The following is a 23734-nucleotide window of genomic DNA, read 5'->3' on the forward strand; positions in this document are numbered from 1 at the left end:
ATTAATCGCAGTAACATTATAGCTTATAAAAGCACAAGAGCTTTTATGAGGAATAGACAATATACACTTTTCTTGAAATCTTTTATGTATGTTCTTATATTCGTGTTAATGAATGCATAAATGACAGATAACAGTAGAGGAGTAGGAAATAGTATTTTATGCAACAGTTGTATAAGAAGGGTCAAAAAAGGCGAGTGGCGTGAGTTACAATGTGAGCCGGAGCCGAAGGCGTAGGCGAACATTGTAAAGGAATACGCCACGAGAATTTTTTGACCTACTTATACAACGTTGCATACAATATTTTTCCTACGAGTTAACAAAAATAAATCTTAATTTAGGTAAACAAATTACAGCAAAAGTATATAGCCAAGACGCGCGAGCATACCTTGTTACGCGCCCGGCCCGCCCCGGGCCGCGGCCGGCCGGTCGGCGACACCTCCTCGTAACTCATGAGGCCCTGGTACTTGCTACTTGCTAAATTAATTTTTTGGACAGTTTTTACTCAATTTTGGCCACCGTAGCCTACGGAGACTAATAAGCAACGCTAAGCGGTCTTCGTGTTGCTATATTACGGGTGTCACATGCGTGTTTCTGACTTATGAAGTAATTATTTTTACTATGCAACCAAATGAATATTTTGTAAGTTGGCAGCAATGCACTTAGTTTAAAACTGTATTCGTTTTGGTTTTGTTAGGTTGGTAGCCATTAATCGCAGTAACGTTATAGCTTATAAAAGCACAAGAGCTTTTATGAGGAATAGACAATATAGACTTTTCTTGAAATCTTTTATGTATGTTCTTATATTCGTGTTAATGAATGCATAAATGACAGATAACAATAGAGGAGTAGGAAAAGTTTTGAATAGATTTGGCTTTCTGTCTTCCCACGTGAAGTCGCTTAACGCCGTGACCTCGCATGTTCGCTGAAGCGTTTACGTCCACGCTCTTATGTCAGCGAATTAAGAACTATGGGACATATTTTTGAGTAGGTTGTATGCAATCATATTTTTACACATGACTGTACGTTATGGTGCTTGTAATGGAGAATGCTTTATTGATGCCATAGCCTCGGCCCACTCGCCGTGTCCACGCTGCAGCGCCTTGACCTGCTCCTGGTCGGCGCACACTTACATGAGCTCTCACTATGGCAAAGCCGCTCGATATTGAGTCCAACCCAATGCTGAAGTGTTTATGTTTGTAATGAGTTATAGTTGTAACGGTTCACTAACCGGTGCCATCGCCTCGGCCCACTCGCCATGTCCACGCTGCAGCGCCTTGACCCGCTCCTGGTCGGCGCACACTTGCACGAGGTCGCCGACGGCGAAGCCACTGGCGGCTGTACCACTGCCCGATGCTGACGCGCTCATGTTCCCGCTGCATACCTGTAACGACAAAATTATCTTAGATTAACACCAAATAATTTACAGCTGGTGCTTACACTACAATACAAATCCTCTTTATTGCACAACCTCAGAATAAACTTCATGGATGCCGTAGTATATTTATATAATGGTTCCTTCTTTACCATTTTGATACAGAACCCGAAAACCAGACATCCTTTCACCTACGGTGCTTGTTTGCCTATAGAGGTGCCGAGTGATGCAGAGATACTGCGCCGGGTCAAATTAAATTCATTGATTGCTATGTCGATGCAGACAACAGTGCTGGTGATTCAGAGAACTCAAAAATGCCATCAATGCAGTTTCGAGACCAATATAACTATACTTTATTTAAAACCGCGGGGTTGAACTTCCACCGGTTGCAGCTAAGATACGTTACCATGATCATGATCATCATCAATACCGATGACGGTACAAGTGGTGGACCCTCGAACTTGTTGTCTAACCAAATACGACCAATATGAGCATGTCTTAGTTAAAACCGCGGCGTTGAAAGTCCACCGGTTGCCGCTAGGATATGTAACGACGATATCACGATCCTCGTCGATACCGACAACGGCACCAGTGGTATCGACTGTCCCGAGACACTTGAACATGCCGTCCTTCCAACAACGACCAATATGACTGTACCTTAGTTAAAACAGCGGGGTTGAACGTCCATCGGTTGCCGCTAGGATACGTTACGACGATATCATGATCCTCGTCGATGCCGACGACAGTGCCAGTGGTCCCGAGACACTCGAACATGCCGTCCGTCCAGCCACCGTGCCCGATTTGGAGCGACTGCACGATCTCTAGGTCCAGGTCGACGTTCACCTGAAGTCAACGTTACAAATAGGTTTCTTAAAAAGGACAATGTTGGAAAATTTGGCATGTCATGTTGATTAGAATAACAACATCAATCGTCCGTCATACCTAAAATATTATTATTATCTCCTAATATATTCACTTTATCAAAAAATGTTTGTTGAAGACCCCTATTAGTTTTGAAAGACCTTTCCAACGATCCACACTGTAGGGTTGAAGCAAAAAAAAAATTCACCCCCACTTTACGTGTAGGGGAGGTACCCTCAAAAAGATTAAATTTTTAGATTTTATTGTACGACTTTGTCGGCTTTATTGATTTATATATCCATGCCGAATTTCGGCTTTCTAGCACTAACGACCACGGAGCAAAGCCTCGGACAGACAGACAGACAGACAGACAGACGGACATGGCGAAACTATAAGGTTTCCTAGTTGACTACGGAACCCTAATAAAAAACGGCGGTTGCGATTGTCGTAGGATTTCAATTATAATTATATGCCATGCGGTTCAGCTCATGCAAGTCAACGTGATTATTCTATTGAATAACAGTACCTATAAATCTATTTGCAAATCTTTAGCTACCTACATAGGTAAGAATACTCAGGTACACTATTACGAACACGATTTCATACTGATAAGGCCTGTGCAAAAAAGGACAAGATGTTAATCTGATACAAATTGTTTAGTAAATCAATTTTATTCTGTACAGTGGGTGTACAGAATAGTCGACATTGGTTTTAATGGTTACGTAACGTTTAATTGTCCTGTAAATTCTGTAGCGGTGAATGACTTGGCTACGCGACTCTACACTCCTGACTGGCAACCTTAAAGGTTGTTTCTATTTAATTATTAAAAATTAAACAAGTGAGTTCCTCACCTGATCACCAACTTGCAACCCATGAGGGCCCGTGCGTCCGGGGCCTAGCTCTCCCAATAGCGGAAGATGTTCTTTGTATACATTTTGACCTTTTACGTCATTCATAACCTGTAAAGGAATGCGGAATATTTGATTTTTTACATTTTGTCAAGTATGATTAAACTAAGGAAGAGAACAAATCAAATTATTTTACTGATCATTTTTTATTAGCACCAGGGACCGGCCGGTATCCCCTTCGAGGGTTTTGGAAGGGGTATTTCGTAAGGCTTTGCTTACCAAAACCGTTGTTAGCTAAAACCCTTTCATTTGGCTTTTTAAGTTTGATTGCCGGATATTACTTGTTTACTGGCTAGGGCAAATAAAAAGTGTAGCCGTAAAACTTATTGATTAGGTAATTTATTATTATATATTACCAGACATAGGAATCCGTGGGGCAAAATTGTTTGACAAGTAGGGAGTTCCTGTATCGATAAACTCAATTATTGATGCTAGTTCTATATATACTATTGATCACTCAAAGGTTTGCTTGTAAAAATATGTTTTTATTAAGAGTAAAAAAATAATTAAATAATAACTCAATGTACTATCCTTTGTTTTTAAGACAAGACAAGACAATATTATAATTTTAATCCCTTAATTTTAGACACTTTATACCCGAAGACGGAACAAATTCTGGTCGTTTACTTTAACAATAATAAATGAAACATTCATGAAGAAAAAATTGAGATGAGTAAAATTATAAAATTGTCTTGTCTTAAAAACGAAGAAGAGTACATTGAGTTATTATTTAATTATTATTTTTACTCTTAATAAAAACGTATTTTTACAAGCAAACCCTTGAGTGATCACTAGTATATAGAACTAGCATCTATAGTCGAGTTTATCGATACAGGAACTCCCTACTTGTCAAACAATTTTGCCCCACGGATTCCTTTGTCTGTATATTACCTTAAGATCAGCCATTCCCTCAAATCCAACCCTGTAAAGGTTCTTAGCCCCATTGTCCCAGACCACATAAGCAGCTGACCGGGGACTGGCTGCAGACCAGTCCTGGATCTCATTCACTTTCCCTCTTCTACCGTTTCCGCCATCTTGGTCTTCCCATTGCCAATCAACCTTTAAATGGTATAATAGAATTTGAAGAAAATGAATTATAGTTCGTTTTTAAACAAGTCATTATTTTTAACCTTTATTCGAATGCTATAAAACGAACTATAATTTAATAGATTCCAATTCGCGTCCAACTGAAAGCAGGTTTTTTGCTGAAACTGAAGGTTCGGTTTGGACTCAGTTTCAACCGAAACTTTTATAGATGTGTTAAAATCCTTAGAAAAAAAATCTGTGGCCTTTCTACATGCAATATTTTATTCTAAAAAAGTGAGGAACATTTATACAGGATTCAATTTGAATTTAAGTAATAAATGCAGAGTGCGAATTAATTCTTTAATCAAGATAACTGACAGATTATTGTTCAAATCAAATTACGTATGAAAGTTGTCAAAACATGTTAGGAATTACCTATATAATTTTTTTCTATACTACATCGGTGGCAAACAAGCATACGGCCCGCCTGATGGTAAGCAGTGTCCGTAGCCTATGTACGCCTGCAACTCCAGAGGAGTTACATGCGTGTTGCCGACCCTAAACCCGCCCCCTCCTCGTTGAGCTCTGACAACCTTACTCACCGGCAGGTACACAATACTATGAGTAGGGTCTAGCGTTATTTGGCTATTTTGTGTCTACAAGATAAAACTTCACCACTTCTATCCTTCTGAAAGAAGTTTTCTAAGGAAAGGCTGCACTAGAACTAGATCCAGCAATGAAGAAATTTGAGGAAGCCTTATACAGACAGAACAGGCTTAATAGGGTTGTTTCCAATTTTTTGAAACGTTTGTAATACGTTCTATATTAACCAAACGTTGCCCTAAAATTTAACTTTTACCCTAAAAACGGCTTTAAATATGTTAAATTAACAAAATATATTATGACCCATGCTTTCGCGCCCAAAACGCTCTTTGAAAATTGTATGACGTCACAGTTTACGGTTTGACACAACTATGTACATACCAAAGAGTAAGTAATTATATAGGTGCATACACACGTGACACCAAGGCCTTCCGTTGTCTATTCTCAGTGCAGAATTTGATACTCAAGCCGTAGCCATAGAAAAATGCCCGCAATGACGAACTTCGATTATTGTGCCCTAGGATTTGTAGACGGAAACAACGCTATTAAAGAATGTTACACTCACCCCTCTAACAACCCTAGCACCAGGGAATATTCCTCTAACAGCTTGTTTCTTGCTCTTGCGACGGGGCTCCACCAGGCAGCGCTGAGCTCCTGGTGCGCTGATGCGGTAGAATCTGTGACGCAGATGATGCTTGTCTCCATGGTAGCACACAGAACACAAGTCATAGTTACTGCATTCAGCACATTTCCAACGAATTCCTAATGGGCAAAAGAACGTTATTATAAAAAAACATACTGAAATAATTGATTTAATAAATGGGTTTATAGTTTCAATCTAATTAAATTAGTCATTCAAATTCAATGCTATAAATGTTCCCATACAAAAGAACAAAAAGTCTTGTAAATGATTAAATTTTAACAAACTGTATCATTGTATGGCAAAGTGCCATTTTCGCCACACGCACACAGACATGACATTTACGCACACAGGTGTTACATTTACAGGCATTCTCGGGCACTCTCGGGCAGAGCTCAGTCGGGCGCGCATTGCTCACTTAACATCCCCGCCGCTACGTAGGTACCTACTGGCATGTACGTCAAAATGCAGTCTCTAAGGAATGTAAACATGATAAGATGCATGTACAAACGAATCAATGTATGTATGTCTGTAAACTTTTATTACCTACTCCTTTTTATAATTCGAAATTAATACAAAAGCAACCCTAGTGAGTCCAGCAAGTTTAGGTATGTATTTTCAAGAAGGCGAGAACGGTTTATTTTTTATTTTTGTGTCGTAACATCCTTATAGCAGTTTTCATATGAATTCCATATTGGCAAATTGTTTTGACAGTTCTAAAATAGAAACTGATTTGAGTAGGATACCCTAATACTAACCACAAAAAATAGAAGTCTAAATGACAAGCACCAATAAGGCTTATTTGTATATCTTAGCCTCATAAGTCCGCATACTTCTACAAGTACCAACTAAATTTTAATTTGAAAAACTAAATTAATACTTTTATTGAAACAATTGCACAAAAATTGCCTCAGGTCTTACCAGCTCAAACTATCTTTATAAACTAAGTGGAAACAAGTTAAAAGAAAATTTAGAGAATGATAATCTATATTGGTTTATAGCTAGAATAATTTACCAAATATAGGTTGTTGCCGGCATGTGTCACACATAGTTCCTTCATGTTTAACACCAGTGGGAGCACTATCCAAAATTCTCAAATCATATGCTCCAGAACATCTGTAATTTGCAGCAGTTCCATTGTCCCACACAACCACCACTTCTTCTGGTGATTCAAAGTTTCTCACGGTACCAACATGCCCCTCCCCTCCATCCTGTAAATAGTTTGTAAACAAGTTATAAAATGCATTTTACCTACTACCTATATAACTTTGTATTTCTCGAGTATATCTTAATAAATGCAACGTTGTAAAAGAATAGACTTTAAAGTAATGAGTTTAAATACATATACAAAATTGCAATCTTAACAACAATGGAAGAAATTTAGGAATGTATTGTAAAAAGATAACTTTAATCGTTTGTAACAAGCGTTTAACAAGTACATATATATATATACTTAAATGAAGCGGCATTGCAGTAAATTGTATGTATATATCTCTGTATGTATATATGTGTTAAAGAGTTAAGCTGTTGTTATATATTAAAAATAATAGTCAACTATAAACATCTATGCAGCACCTGTTTGCCCCACTTCCAATCTGGCCCCCGTATAACACGAGCTCCCACGCCTTCCATCATAAATCTAGTCGCTCTAGAAGACGTTGAAGAACCTGGAACACTAGGCTCCATTATGATGTTTAACTTTCCTTCTAAAATTTAAGAGTAAAAGTCGAGATGAAACGAAACGAAGCTCTTCTTATTGAATTAGATCTGTCTGACAAACGTCAAACAGTTTGACAACAACATCCCGTTTGGAAATACTCTTGTGTCAGAGGAATTTCGTTCAAAATTCTACATTTGACAAGTTGAGTCATGTACCGCATCGTTTTTATCTGTACCTGGAACAGCACGGCGGTAATTGTGATGGCAGCGTCGGTTTTTTTCTGAAATTCTGTAATAGTGAAATGCCTTGTAATAATAAAGAATAAATTATAGATTTACGAGATAAAAATAGGTAAGTCTTTCAAAACGTGTACAAGCTAAGAAGAAGCTAAGTTCATGTCACTATGGCGTATCTGATCAGATTGTTGGTAATACAATGCTTTATCGTTCTTTACTTGTTGTTAGATATTTCAATGAATCACGATTAGTTGATTGATACGTGCACTCAATGTCTTTAAATTTGATTTTTATTATAGTTGTACAATGTTACTTGTATTATAATTGTAAAAGGTAATAATAGCTTTCACTTCCCCTTTAAAAAAACCGTGGAGGAGCACTTCACGTTTCACGTTTATTTTATGATGATGGTTTGCCAGAATCGTCCAAAGTTTTAATTAATTTTGGCATCGGAAAGTAACTTTGCTGGTATGGCCACGTGATGATACACCCCGAAGACCACATAGTTCAGTAAGCCTTGGCATTGCCGAACAGGGAAGCGAGCAGACAAGGAAGACCTAAAGCCACATGGTGGTGTACAGTGACATGGAACGAGCCCAACTTACCCCAAAGACACCTCAGGACATACGGTCCTGGCGCATGAGGACGAGGAGAGCCGACCCCAAATAATGAGAACAAGATAAAGAAAAAAGAGTAGAGGAAATCAAGTCAAATATAATATAGGTTTTTTTAGAAATAAGGCATCTACTACAATATATCAGTCTGGAAACGGCACTGAACCATGTTATCCATTCCACTCAAAGACAGCATTCTTTGCAAGCAATGTGCTATGTATGTCTATAAAAATATTTAATAATTTGCCCGTAGAAATAAGGAATTATGACATGCCTGAATTTAAATATAAATTTTGTTTGGATAAGTGTTATTGTAGAATTGACGAATATTTAACTTGTATAAACTAATACATAATAATGAAAATTTATTATAATACTTTGTAAATCTTAGATATAAACTGATTAATATTGGGTATATAATTAATAGTACCTGGGCGACCGAGCTTTGCTCGGTTATAACTATTTATTGTAATATGGTGGTGTATAGGTGATAATCTTAACTACATTTTTTTACTAAATTAAACTTGTCTAAAACAATAAAAATTAAAAAATTATGTATAAACTTGAACATATAAAAAAAAACAAAAGTTAGTCATCGGACGAGATTCGAACCCGTAACACTCGTTTAGCAGTCCAGACGGACAGTGGCCGGCAACACGAAATTAGCGACCATATTCTGCGTCGTAAGAAAAACGCATGAAAACTCGAAAACACGCGTTTTCCCAAACATAAGACTAATCTAGATATATTGTATACCCCCAAAACCCCCATATACCAAATTTCAGCGAAATCATTAGAGCCGTTTCCGAGATCACAGAAATATAAATATATATACACAAGAATTGCTCGTTTAAAGGTATAAGATTAGGTGTAAACTAATAAATAATAATGTATTAAATCTTAGATATAAATTAATTAATGTTAAGTAGATGATTATAATGACGACCGGTCTGGCCTCGTGGATGGTGACCCTGCCTATGAAGCCGATGGTCCCGGGTTCAAATCCTGGTAAGGGCATTTATTCGTGTGATGAGCATGGATATTTGTTCCTGAGTCTTGGGTGTTTTCTATGTATTTAAGTATTTATAAATATTTATATATTATATATATCGTTGTCTAAGTACCCTCAACACAAGCCTTATTGAGCTTACTGTGGAACTTAGTCAATTTGTGTAATAATGTCCTATAATATTTATTTATTTATTTAAAATGCATGGTTATATTTTTCTAAACTTTTTATATGCTATACTTAGTTTTAGGACCTAGTTAATAAGGAAAGTTTGCATGCTTCATTAAGTAAAATATACGCACTTAAAATTATTTACAGACCAACTATGTTTACCACTACATTTTGCAAATAAATATATGTTTATCTTTATCTTTAAATAATGTTTTAATATTCAAGAAGTGCCTTCCAATAATTTTACTAGAGCTCCAAGGACCTCCTGTAATCGCTTCACAAATAATGTAAACAAACCAATCAACCTTCATTTTTCGTAATTTAGCACTTTTTATGGATAACCATGATTTTATCAACATTTATACTTGAACCTTTTATTGATATCAATTTCTAGTTAAAATATATAATAATTATTAATATTCCATCGTTAAAGTTTTAGGTTATATACGTCAAATGATAACAAAGTTTTTGACAGACTTTGTTAACATTTGTTTACATTATTTGTCTTTTTTATAATTAAAAGCTTTTATTTAACTTGCAATGTATGTATGTATGTACAAGCTTTTATGAACATATAAATTGTGTATAATGAGGTTATAAGTTGATGATTAAAATTTTAAAGGAAAATTTTATTTTCTTCTTTTTAGAGCATTTAAATAAAAGCTTTTATTAAAAAAATATTACTTATATTTTATTTTTTACTTTTTAGTTATTTTTTCCATTGAACTCCACTTTACATTTTTATCGCCAAAATAATATAATTTTCGCAGTTTTTAAATATTTAACCAGCAACTCTTTAACTGTCAAACAACTGAGACGAATGCAATATCGAAATGTCAATTTTATTTACGGAAATTGCGGAATCGTCCAGACAAAAATAATTATGAATTATTTCATTGACCAATCCACCGTTAAATTTAAGCTTTGAGCTTTATTCAGGCTGAATAAAGTAGTTTTTAATTGGAAGTTGTGACGTACGCGTAACTCGAAAGACATAACATACAGTGGTTTTGTAATACGATTAGGTTTATAAGAGTTTGAGGCAGTTTTAAAGGGATATCACTGTTAAGTTTGTCGCTAAATTGAATTTAATATATGAATAGTGTTGTTCTGTCATTGTTATTAGTGTTAAAAATGTCCAACCATCGTAATAAATACGAAAAAGCAAGAAGACGTCTTGCCGCTGTGACTTTTCTGTCGAACATATCACTGGATGGGACGTTCAAGGATACGAAATTATGTCACGTCGATAAGAAGAGCGAGAAATCGGACACCAAGGCCGTTGAGCTGGTTAATGGAGTCGAGAAGGATAAAGGTCACGAGAGTGTCCGCCGCAAAGCGCCGCAGAGCCCTGCGCACCGCATCGTCGACAACCATTCCGTTAGCTCGGATTCCGACCCCAACACTAGCATCACTCCAGTCAAAGCTGTTACCAATCATGTGTTTAGAGAAAGGTATGCTTAGCATTTTCATATTGTTTTCTATAAATTACTTTTATTATATTTGTACTCAAAACTTGTGTAGTAAGTCAGAACCAGCTTACTCTACATGGCATTTGCAACAGCAAAGTATGGGGATGTCATCATTAATGTCAAATTTATATGAAAATATGATGTTGACAACCGGTCTGGTCTAGTTGGTAGAGACCCTGCTTATGAAGCCGATGGTAAGGGCATTTATTTGTGTGACAAGAACAAATATTTGTTCCTGAGTGTGGGGTGTTTTCTATGTATTTATTATTGTACAAGCTTTAGTTTGGGGCTAGGTCGCCTGTGTAAAATTGGTAAAAGAAATATTAATGACCCTTTCTCACTTTGTTCCATTCAAGTTGATGCTAAGTTAGCTTAGACGGATTCTAGTGCCAAACATTTGTATATGTATTTGTTGCAGTTAGTTACATGGAGCTGCTAAGTTAACATAATACTGTATACCTTATTATTGTCAACTATATTTTTTGTCTTAAAAATTCCACTGGATCTTATGGGCTGTAGTGTCTTATAAATAAATAATTAATATAGCCTAGGCCTCCTCTAAATCTTTTCAGTGGTTCCTGTCCATAGCCACTCTTCTTCAAAACGGTCCCGCTGTTAGTGTTATTTCGTCTCCGTGTCACTTATTAGCTATATTGATAAAATTTGTTTTCTTTTTTAAGATGTTCATCTGGGAATCAAGAGTCATTCAAAGAGAAACATACAGGAGTCCGGACCAAGAAAGTACACCTATCATCACTTACTGGCATAAATATTGATGATAAGAGCAGTTCAGAAAGCTTGAATTTTGGTAATTATCTTATCAACTTAATCTTATCAAAATCAAGTCAAATGATAAGACATTTGAAATGTACACAATCAATGTGGTTTATATAATAAAGGGCCATGCTATTAGAGATAACAGAGAATATTAGTAGATAAATAACATTCAAATAACATTGAGTCTAACTGTGGATATGGGTATACTAGAACAAATAAAATTATTGAAAATAGCCAGTTCCACACAGAGCGAGCATACGCGCGAGGCAATTTCCTCACGCACAATACAGCCAGAGTAGACGTGCTGCGGCCGAGGCGGCGTGCTCGGGCGAGGAAAACGCGCGCACCACCTCAGCCAAGGCATGTCTACACTGGCCGTATTGTGCGTGAGGAAATTGCCTCGCCTAATCAATTATAATATCATAGGTGAAAAATTAGCAATTAGATGACAGATCTGGCCTAGAGGGTAGTGACCCTGCCTACGAAGCCAATGGTCCTGGGTTCAAATCTCAGTGAGGGCATTTATTTGTGTAATGAACACAGCTATAATAAATAAAAAACGTTTTATTTCTGGGTAATCTGTGTTTACAACTTAAACCTAAATTGTATATGTAAAGAAAATTATACCAGAATGCTGTTAAGAGGTATAGGCCTCTCCCAGATTTTTCTACTTTTTGCAATCTCGGGCTTCCCATATCCAGTTGGCCCCCGCTACTTTAATTATGTCATCAGCCCAGCGTGCCAATGGCCGTCTTCTTTTTCTTTTTCCATCTGGACCTTTCCAGGCTGTCACTCTATGTATACAAGGTGCCCGCGAGGAAACGGAAAAAAATTAACCCTGTATTCCTGAGGTCATAAGAAGGAAAAAATCATACATAAATTTAAGTCAATTCCACCAAAAAAAAATAGGTGTTTTTGTGTTTTTTTTTTTTTACTTTTTGTATGTTTTATACATAATAAGTACATGTTCTTGGAAAATTTATGGATCAATATGAATTGGTAAATTTTTTTCGTCAAAGCTAGTCCATTCAAAGTGTTCATTGTCACTTTGATATCTGTCAATAAGAACGTCTAGATTAGGTCCCATATTGGAGATATCGCCATCAAAAAGGCTATGGCTATGCACTGAAACAATAAAAAAAAGATTTTTTTTAATTGGTATTTACTCTGAAACTAGGGGAAATAAAAAAAAGTTTATATGATATTTTATCTTCTAAATACGATCCGGAATATACTGTTAGAATATTTCCGTTTTTTCGTAGGCACCATGTATTTATCTATAAAAGTATGTATATATTGACGCCTAGTGTACCCATAGTACACCTTTGCTTACTTTGGGGCTACATTGATCTGTGTAAGATGTCCCCTAATATTTATTAAATATTTATAATAATAATAAAAAAGCGGCCAAGTGCGAGTCGGACTCGCGCATGAAGGGTTCCGTACCATTTATGACGTATTAAAAAAAAACTACTTACTAGATCTCGTTCAACATTTTACCACTTAGGACACACATTTTACCACTTTGGAAGTGTCTCTCGCGCAAACTATTCAGTTTAGAAAAAAATGATATTAGGAACCTCAATATCATTTTTGGAGACCTATCCGCTACAGCTACGACCCCGTCAAGTCCGGGAGCAATACAAGCACAAACTATATAAGCCCGCGGTCAAGCTAGCACTTTCCTCTAAAAATGCGTACTGTATGTGTATTGCCATTTATAATAAGTTACCGGACATGTTTAAGGAATGTGGTTTTGATAAATTTAAGAATTTAATTAAACAATGGCTATTACAAAAATGTTATTATAGTATAAAAGACTTTCTAAATGATACTTAATGTTTAATAATTTCAAAATGTATGACATGTTAATTTAATTTTAATATAATTTAATTTATTTATGTTAGTTATAGAATTAAATTATTTCAAATCGATGTTATATAATGTGATTGTGTGTGTGTGTGTGTGTGTGTGTGTGTGTGTGTATCGTCTAAAATGTATGTACGCCTGAAAAGGTAGAGTTTGGTGAGACTACTAGAGTAGCAATTTTAGCTAATATTTGTAACCCATTCTCCACATGCATTAATAAATTATTTCATTATTTCATTATTTCATTATTTCATCCGTAGATATCCCACGTATGGGTTTGATGAAAAAAAATTTTTATTTTATTTTATGACTTATTAAAAAAACTACTTACTAGATCTCGTTCAAACCAATTTTCGGTGGAAGTTTGCATGGTAATGTATATCATATATTTTGTTTAGATTTTTCATTCTGTTATTTTAGAAGTTACGGGGGGGGGAGGGGACACACATTTTTTCACTTTGGAAGTGTCTCTCGCGCAAACTATTCAGTTTAGAAAAAAATGATATTAGAAACCTAAATATCATTTTTGAAGACCTATCCATAGATACCCCACACGTATGGGTTTGATGAATAAATTTTTTTTTTTAATTTTATGATGTATTAAAAAAAAAACTACTTACTAGATCTCGTTCAAACCAATTTTCGGTGGAAGTTTGCATGGCAATGTATATCATATATTTTTTTTTTATTTTTCATTCTGTTATTTTAGAAGTTACGGGGGGGGGGGGGCACATTTTACCACTTTGGAAGTGTCTCTCGCGCAAACTATTCAGCTTAGAAAAAAATGATATTAGAAACCTCAATATCATTTTTAAAGACCTATCCATAGATACCCCACACGTATGGGTTAGATGAAAAAAGATTTTTTGAGTTTCAGTTCTAAGTATGGGGAGCCCCCAAAATTTATTGTTTTTTTTTCTATTTTTGTGTAAAAATCTTAATGCGGTTCATAGAATACATCTACTCACCAAGTTTGAACGGTATAGCTCTTATAGTTTCGGAAAAAAGTGGCTGTGACATAATCGGACCGACAGACGGACATGACGAATCTATAAGGGTTCCGTTTTTTGCCATTTGGCTACGGAACCCTAAAAAGACATGTTTTATATTATTTGTTTTCTACTAGACTTACTAGAGAGTGGTAATCATTGACATATATCTAAGGACGGGCCTTACGGGCAATAAGAACGGTGCTAGTTCAGAGGTGTCACTCGCGGATTCGAGCCAATCGTGCAGTCTTACGCAACTATTCGCGATTAGTTGCGTAAACTATTCGCGACTAATCGCGCGTGTGATGCGAACTCATCAACTAATCGCGTCGTGGCGTTAGACTGCATGGTTGGCTCGAATTCGTGTGCGTGACACCGCTGTACTGGCCCTATTCTTATTACCAGCTTTGGATATATGTCAATGGTGGTATATTTATTTATTATACTTAGAGTCGGACCAAGATAAAACTGCAGTGAGTTTGAAACACAGAGTGTGGATGTTTTATTTTAAACGCCATAATATCATAGACATTTGATGATTAAGATAACAACTTCCACGCTCTGTGCTATCAAACTCGCTGGAGACTTATCTTGGTCCGACTCTATCATCAAATCAAATAAATGCTTGGAATTAAAACAATTAATTCAATAACGCCATATCCCAGCACAAAACACTAAAAATGAACCTGCACATGCCAGGATTGATATGTCGCTCATCTTACAGTAGCAGATTGCTGTGTGAGTGTGCAGTTGGCCCTACACCAAATAACAGAACTTTAATGTAATAACATTTTATCCAGGTCGCTTCCGCACAAGCAGTACATGCATCCCTGAGAACCAGGTTCACACAAAGGAGTTGCGATTCGTTCGTCCCTTAACCAAGGGAGTTTCGTTTAGAGATGAAAGGCTGGCATTTGCACCTAGTTCAGGTGTGCCATGCGTTGTATTCAGCACTATACCGTATTCAAAAACTGTAAGGAATCCTCGGTATGTATACATTTAATGAATCCTTAAAGCGGAATTCGTATTATGCGCGGCAAAACCTTGAACCTTGATATGCAATTTAGACGTTACGCCGCGCGAACTCAACTTGCGTGAAGTTCGCTGATCGTAATGGCCTCTTCAAACGTCACCGATAATCGCATTGATTTGCAATACAATTCCTCATTTGAGAGATCAATTGAACTTGTGGCTACTTAGCCAGCAATTATCTAAATTCACATGCTGTTTGTTGCAAGGTCTGTAGAAGCCAGACTTAATGTGGATAGGGCTCTAATTATATCCGGTCAAACAAGTTTGTCAGTAGAAAAAAGCGCGAAATTCAAATTTTCTATAGAACGATAACCCTTCACGCTTCCCCTGCGGCATAGTACCTAAGACGCTAGCAGCATTTCCTCGCTGGATCGTTTGACTGATGCGTTGAGCGACGAAGCTGTCAGCACTTCGATGTCCTGTGGCGTCTCTGAGTCTTTTCGACAGGTCTTTGAAGAGCGCCAGGGCCCCACGGACCAAGGGTCTCGACACCGAATGGAATAAAATTATACTCGGTGCCGAGACCCCTGTATTTTCCTACCTTGGCTTTCTCCGCCGCCCCTGCCGCTGTCGCTACCCTCACGGAGGTTCAAATTTAAATTTAATATGTTTTTTTTTAATTTGCCGCTTTTTTCTACTGACGGAAATTGCTTGACAGACTATATGTTATAAGTTTTTCAACATTGCCCATTTTTTTTTTTTACATTGTTTTCTAGTTCTGACCATAGAAAAGATGGCGGCCGTCGTCGCAACACTTCCGGTTCCGCAAGACCACTCTCGGCAATCACTGACAATGGTGTGGATCCTTTCGATCTACTTGGATTGGAAAAAGAGGAAAACGGCCAAGATATCTCCTATTCAAAACTGCTTGTACCGTCCAGAGTGTGTACTAGAGAGCAATATCGAAAGATGTATGAAGGTGACTTTAGTGACAAAGCTAATTGGAAGATGATGAATCGCCATCCTCATGTTATTGCCAGGTAATTCAAGTTTTATAATAATATTATTTTAATGTAGTGTTTGCAGTTTTAAACCAAGTCAGACACAAACTAGCTATGCTTGTTTTTTATTACTATTTAAATGTGAATGACCATGTTCGTTTTTCTTTTATTTTATTAAAATATGCAACAATTAATCTGTCTTGAAATATGAATCATGCTGGTGTATAACATGAGCATTAAATTAGGGTGATCAGATGTCCCGAATTTATCTGGACGTTCCGATTTCTATCCATGGCCATTTGGCCATGTTCCAGAAACCGGAAATCCAGCTTTGAATGGTACAGGCCGAGGTGCTCAAAAATATCTGACCACGCACTCTAACGCCTTAATAGAGGCGTGTTCAGATATTTGTGAGCATCTTAGCCGCTCCGATATATTTGATGGCGACTGTACTTGTAAACTTTTTGCAAGGGTAACCCCGGTAAAATTGGGATCTGGTGACCCTACATTACAAATCACAAGACACTGCATTTAACACAAATGTTCAATATAAACATTCACATATTACTCGTAATCATCATTACAATCTACCGGTACGATTGGAATAGAGTCAGACCAAGATAAGTTGGCAGTGATTTTGACAGCCCAGACAGGGCAAGTGTTATTTTAAACGTCAAACTTCTATGTATGAAATTATGACGTTAACTTAACACTTGCACATGCTGGGCTATCAAAATCGCTGCCAACTTATCATGCTCTAACTAACAAAATTACACTCAAGAGTTATAAAAACGGGTCTCTGAGGAAATTACCATACAAGGTAACCTACTCAACCGCACTTGATAGTACTTTAGGTTTTACATTTTGGCGCCCACATGCATCCTTCATTTCATCACTAACCCGTTTATATTTCAGAACTAAGTTATTGACGAGGCACAAGGATAAAAAATGGTAAACAATAAAATGTTTCTCCTAAGCTATGCAACACACAATATTTAGCTCAAGCTATTTAGTAGTATATAAGTACTATACAGGTGTATTTTTTACGTTATACAAGATGCGCGACTGGACCCATTACTATGAGCAAGCTTGAAACAGCAAAAAAAAGTTTTGGTTGTCCCATACTAAAGTTAAATTCGACAAGATACAGATCGTGTCATTCACGACGACCGTGTCTTGACCCGTATTGTCGTGTTATTAAAGGTTAGATTTGACAAATCTGCGCGTCATCGTGGATGTCAAGTTTTATATGGAAATCAGTTATTTTTCCTGTTTTAGGATTGCTCTCATAACAAAAGTTGCTCATAATAATGGGTACAGTCGCGTGAGTCGCGCATATATATCATGTATCACGTAAAAATTACACCGAGTGTAAGTAGAGTGACTGTACCTACTCGTAAAGATTACATTACATATATTTTTATAGCAATATAATTACTTTGTATATATCCAGTTTATTATATGCTATTCAGTACACATTTCAGATCATAATAGCTGAAATACACATGTTTGTTAGCATGCATGTCGTAATGTAATTTTATACAAGTTGAAGTAAGTATCTATTATTCTCTATATACTCATATCTCATATACATGTACAGGGTGGACAAATAAAAATGATACACTTTGTTTTTAAATTTTAATTACATTAAGTGGAAATTTTACTAAATATTTTTTCATAAATATATTATTCAGGGTTGGAAATTGTATACGGAAGATAATTTCTGCCAAATGTCTACCACTAGCAGCAAGCAATTTTATCTCAAATGTTTCTGTTGTTTAAAACACGTTGTTTGCTCGATTAATTTTGAAAAAAAGTGACAGTGATTGGCACCCAAATTCCCCAAATTTTGCAGCTCTTGACTTAATTCTGTGGGGCTATCTAAAATTACGTGTCTATGCTAACGAGCTGATGAAATTTAACCAGTTAAAACCGACTATTCGACACAAATGTACTAAGATAATGCGAAAAATGTGCGAATAGATGCTGAACATTGGGATGATAAGAGCTTACATTTGCCTGCTGTTAGAGGTGGACATATGTCAGACATTATGTTTCGCATGAATTTGCCAACCCTGAAGAATATATTTTTAAAACAACACTTAATAATTTTTGAACTTAATACAGTTAAAGTTTAAAAACAAAATGTATACTTCTTATTTGTCCACCCTGTAGTATTTTATAAAACAGTCCCATAACAGAATTTCTAAACATCAAGAGTAATACGAGACATAGGCCTGCTTAGTAATAACAGAAGCGAGACTAAGATCTTTTTATGTGACGTTGCATAAAATACTTTATCTACGACAGCACAGCATTCTAATGTACACCCATCTGCAAAAATGCATACCCAGTTTATGAATTGATTCCATCTACTTTTGCAGCTCGCGGTACAATGTACATAAGAATATTCTTAAGTATTCTTAAACAATATTAGAACCCTGCCGTCCCGTCACCATTTCATTGAGAAATTTAAGCGCTGGAGTAGATAAAAATAATATTGCATTTTGTAATTAAACACACGGCAACAATTATACCACCGCCGATACGCTAAACTGATCTTTTTGTACATCTTATTGCAACCAAATAAGTTCTACTATTGATCGGTTTAAGTTTTTTGCTGAAATTAGCTGCATACGATTCTTCACCTAGTTGAAACTAAGAATACTTTTAGACTTTGTAGCTAATCAGGATTATTAGCATTAAACGTCACAAGAACCTGTCACTAACACGTCGCTATATCCTTGTGAATTAATTGTTCTCTGATCTCCTGTAGTGACCTAATTAATATATTTCAACTTAATTCCCAGTGGCGGATTTGCAGTGTCTGCCGGTCTAGACCCCAGGCCCTGAAATAAGTACTAGCCGCCCCTTTCTCAGCGCACCCATTATATAGGTAGACTGCCGAGTGCCGCCCCTAATTATCTCGCCACTCTAGGCCCAGGGCTACCTGGCCTTGGGTAAAGCCGCCACTGTGCATTCCACTAGTACTGACTTCGTAATATGGACAAAAGGAACATCTACTTATTTGGTTCACTTTTCAATGCCATAGAATAATCCCATCGTTATAGAGCCAGCATAGCTTCACATAATACTTATTATTAATAACTAAAGCCAACCGGGATAAATGCAACTGTCTGATTATTGCGTCTATTTTAAATAACGTAAATTATAAGAGCTTCTGTCATCTAGTAATAAAACCTTTAGCTACTTGGAAAATATAACGAAACATGGCGTTCTGATAAATCGTATTAACGAATAGTCGCAAAAACACAATAATCCCGTAGTTTCGTTTAACCCAGTTGACCTTATATTTATCTTTCTTTTATAGTCTCTAGTCCTGTATTCTTATATCATAATTGCAACTCATGCTAGATAACGCATATTGAAGTAGATATTTCTTATCCACGTGCAAGTATATATTATACACATGCATGGGTAATAAATAACATTGTTATACTGCTTATCCTGATTGCATTATAAATTAGTCCGGGGCCGCATGGGTAAACATTAACCTATATTATCTGTTATGTACAACTTTTGTTGAAGATGATATTAATTGCAGGTGCTTCTCGTACGAGTCGTCGCAGAGGCCCCAAATGGCTGCTTCGCCACCTATGAGTACAGTCGATAACAAAACATTCGATTGGGAGGAAGCGTCTTTACTGACACCAAAATATGCAAGTATCTACTTACTTGGTTTTAACAGACCTTACTTTGCAGAGGCTTTGTTTGGTTTATGGTTTACAGAGGCATACTAAAACGCATAAAGTAATGCAGAATGTTGTATAAGTTTGAAAAGCTGAAGTATGACGATGTACCACCTCATGCATTATACGGTGTCTAAAGTGATCAAGCCATGTAAAAAGGAATGCGGTCTATCGATGGTGGAAAATATAAACGCAGACGTAGATTTCTGATACTATATTTTTTCTTCAATCAGCAAGATTATAAAATCAACTACCCTTAATGACTGCCACCCCCCGAATGGCCGTCTGCAGATCTGTACTGTACTGTATTTTTTTTTATTACCTGAAATAATAATTGCCATTGGAGCTTGTACAAACCCTACCGTTTACGTGCCAAACTGCCGAAGCATCCGTTTCATTTATCGTCTATTCGAGGGACAAAATGAAAGTAAATACGAAAGTATTGTTTCATGGTTATATATTTGTCCCAGGTGCAGTACTGTCCCAACGTCCTAGATGACCCCGAGCTGATCGCCGGCAAGCACAGGACGCTGCTCACGTTCACATCTTATATGACCTCTATCATTGACTACGTCCGTCCACAAGACTTGAAGAAGGAACTCAACGACAAATTCAGAGAGAAATTCCCTCACCTCAAACTAACGCTTAGCAAATTGAGAAGGTAAATATCGTCTCTGTGACTATCCATAGATGTCATAAAGGGACGCCCAGATCTGTCGAACGCGTTGCTGGATAGTGAGCCACTTACGACAGGATCGACGACGGAGATGTGATAATGAGTGTATTTAATACCATACTTACATAGATGTTCTAGGTAGGTAGTAATATAATTAATATTATAAGTAATATTGTGTTTTCAGTATTAAAAAGGAGATGCGCAAGATAGCCAAACATGACAGTGGCGGCATCGACTTATTATCCGTCGCTCAAGCGTACGTCTACTTCGAAAAGTTGATTCTGGCGAATCTCATTACGAAAGATAATAGAAAGTTATGTGCTGGGGCGTGCTTGTTGCTGTCTGCTAAACTGAATGACGTCAAGGGAGAAACACTGAAGGCTTTAATTGAGGTAACTTCGTGGTTTAAAATGCGAGTTATATAGTACCAGGATGCCTAGGTAACGTTTACGCTCCGTAGCGTAGTCATCTCTCTCTATCACTCTTCTATATTAGTGCGACAGCGAAAGTTGGAGCGTAAACTATTGGCACGTTGGCTAGGCACTCTGGTTGGTAGTCTAGATGACATAAACAATTTTTGAATGTTCGTTAAAGTAATTTTAATATAGTAGTAGTAGTTATAAACACTTTATTGTATACAACACAGGTTTACAAAAATAAATTACAAAGGCGAACTTATCCCTATAAGGGATCTCTTCCAGCTAACCTAAAATATACCTACATTTTACCCTGGTTAATAACAGTAAACTACTAATTATAACAGGAGTTTAACCTTTTCGACGCCGTGTCAAACACAAAAGCTGTCACTCGGACGCCACGTCACCGAAGTGTCAAAACTGAAATCAAAACTTTATGCATATGCACGTGGGTCTACTGTGGTCTGTGACGGATTCAACCGTCTTCGGCGTTGGCGTTGGCGTTGGACCTGCGGTTACATCCGTCATTGGCGTCAAAAAGGTTCATACATAGTATGAAACCTTTACGATACTTATATTACGCTGCCTGTATTTTCACAGTAAGCGTCCTAAACCAAAAGTACTGTCAAGGTATTAAATATCGTCAAGGACAAAGTGTCAAAAACATGTATACACGACCTTATTGCCCATACATTAAGGCAGTGTGCACTTTCTCCGTGTCGATATTTAATACCTTGACTGTACCTATGTCGGTGCAAAATTGAAAACCGACGATCTGTTTGATGTGAATCATACTAATATCGTATTTCTATCAACAGCGCATCGAAACAACCTTCAGAGTGAACAGAAAGGACTTGATGAAATTCGAGTTCGCGGTCCTCGTAGCCCTCGAGTTCGGTCTGCACGTGCCCCCGTACGAGGTGTTCCCGCACTACCAGCGCCTGCTGCACGACTCGTGACCTTGGCGGCTGCCGTGCGCGCGCGCTCGCCGCCGCAGGCTGTCCGCCAGGGAGATCGACAAATACGGCGTATTCCCATTTATCCCCGCCGGGCACAGATGGGAATAGGTGCATTCACACTCATGTAGGGATGATGATGATGATGGCACAAACAAATGAAGTTTGGTTCGATATCGTATTTCTATGATAGATGAGTATGTTGTGATTTTAGGAAGGGAGTTTCATTTCATGGCTATTTATTTACCGAATACTCCGAATAGATATACGATTAGATGCAAGGAAGCATCTTTAGCTCGTGAAGGGAACTTACAAGGTGTAACAAAATAATGGGGATCCGTATAAAGGCATATTGAGTATCGTGTTTTGATTAGGAAAAAGTAGAAGAAAAAATGTTTTAAACGCGATAAATTGTTGACCTTTGTATGGAGGCCGCCTTGGACGACCTGCCCCATAAAAAAAATAACGCGTCAAAAAACTTATTCGACTCAGAACATGATACCCAATACGCTATTAAGCGGATCCCTTTTTTTACTATTACTATTTTTGTTACTGTATATCAGTAGACGTAGCCAAGTTGAGAAAAATCAACAATTGTTGAAAAGAGTAACAACCGAAGCGATATTTCAATTTTACAATCTGTCAAAGTTTTTGATATTGTTACGATACGACCGTGACACGATTTTCAACGCAGCGTGAGTAATTTATGATAATATCAAAACCTTAACAAATTTTAAAATCAGAATACGTGTGCAGGGGACGGATTTTTGAATTTCGAGCGCTCTTTTTTTTCTTGAAATTGTATGGAAAACAATGAAATGCTATTTTTGAAATACGAGCGATAGAAATTGTGTATCGAGTGGTATTGACCACTCGTTTTCAATTCTATTATTAGAGTCATGGGTTGGTGACGGGGTGGTCATAGGATTTGCCATGGGTGTGGTGAAGGGGTACATGGTGTTGATCATGGGAATGGTCATAAGGGTCGTCATGAGTTGGTCATGGTGTAGTCATGGGGCTCATGGGGTTGGAAAGGCGAGTGGTTATGGGAATGATCATGGAGTTGGTCTGATTATGGGAATGGTAATGGGGGTGGTCATAGGGTTAATCATTTAGATATCGAGCGCTCGAATTTAAAAAATTGGCCCCTGGTCTCTGAGTGCAATGTGTGTTTATCCAAAATTATGTTAGTCATTTAGTTAAATTATTATTTTTGGACCGCATAGCTTTCCAGCAGACGCCGAAACGGATTTAAATTTTATTTAATTTAGAATGTTATTTTAAAATAGTTTTGTTATGTTAAATGAATATGGTATACATATAGGTACATTGTTTTCACTATATTTCATTTGACCATTACTGCTACAGTCTATTTCATCCAGTATATTCTAGCTGAAGGCTGCGTGATTGGTTTTTTTTATAATTTTTATTTTTATATATAAACATTCTTTTTGCAGCTCTCATGTAAGCTCTCATGAAACTTATTTAAAACTATGACATATTTTAGTAGGTAGCTGCTGCACACAACAGCGAGTAAGACTCGTTAGTATTCTTCTACGTTATAATTAGTTAGTTATAAGTGTTTTCCTAGTAGACACAAAATTTTATCTAATTATAAACCTAATTATAATATTTTTAAATTTAAGGACACGTTACTTAAATGTATATACGAGTAATTTCGAATACGTAGTTTAAATTGTCCTAATTCCGAAAATGGACTCAAAATACAATACAAATATATTCTTTATTGCACACATCGATACAAAAAACAATACAATGACTACAGCATCTAAAAA

The 23734-nt window shown here is 36.9% G+C and overlaps 2 protein-coding genes across 3 annotated transcripts in view; one reads left to right on the forward strand and one right to left on the reverse strand.

Moving 5' to 3' along the window:
• The window catches only part of LOC133517825 (E3 ubiquitin-protein ligase MIB1), a 346372-nt gene extending 338191 nt beyond the window's left edge, over nt 1–8181 (reverse strand). The window contains exons 1-7 of the mRNA XM_061851267.1: nt 6986–8181; nt 6426–6621; nt 5336–5532; nt 4033–4200; nt 3085–3192; nt 2030–2215; nt 1229–1381 (exon numbers count right to left, since the gene is read on the reverse strand). Of these exons, the coding sequence (XP_061707251.1) occupies nt 1229–1381; nt 2030–2215; nt 3085–3192; nt 4033–4200; nt 5336–5532; nt 6426–6621; nt 6986–7096 (1119 nt within the window). The 5' untranslated portion in view covers nt 7097–8181. The remainder of the gene's footprint in view (nt 1–1228; nt 1382–2029; nt 2216–3084; nt 3193–4032; nt 4201–5335; nt 5533–6425; nt 6622–6985) is intronic.
• A 1495-nt stretch (nt 8182–9676) lies between these two features.
• Nucleotides 9677–22056, forward strand: LOC133517835 (CDK5 and ABL1 enzyme substrate 2). 2 transcript variants are annotated; one of them, XM_061851281.1, is made up of 9 exons: nt 9677–10554; nt 11253–11380; nt 15008–15194; nt 15956–16219; nt 17096–17131; nt 19746–19860; nt 20361–20551; nt 20751–20958; nt 21801–22056. In XM_061851281.1, the coding sequence occupies exons 1-9, from the start codon at nt 10196–10198 to the stop codon at nt 21939–21941; spliced, it is 1629 nt and encodes a 542-aa protein (XP_061707265.1). In that variant the 5' UTR covers nt 9677–10195; the 3' UTR covers nt 21942–22056. The 2 variants fall into 2 exon arrangements, with proteins under 2 accessions (XP_061707265.1, XP_061707266.1); XM_061851282.1 differs by lacking the exon at nt 17096–17131 and having other exon boundaries at nt 9678–10554.
• Nucleotides 22057–23734: the final 1678 nt, after the last annotated feature.

This window comes from Cydia pomonella, chromosome 5 (genome assembly GCF_033807575.1).
Source record: "Cydia pomonella isolate Wapato2018A chromosome 5, ilCydPomo1, whole genome shotgun sequence".
Taxonomy (NCBI): domain Eukaryota; kingdom Metazoa; phylum Arthropoda; class Insecta; order Lepidoptera; family Tortricidae; genus Cydia; species Cydia pomonella.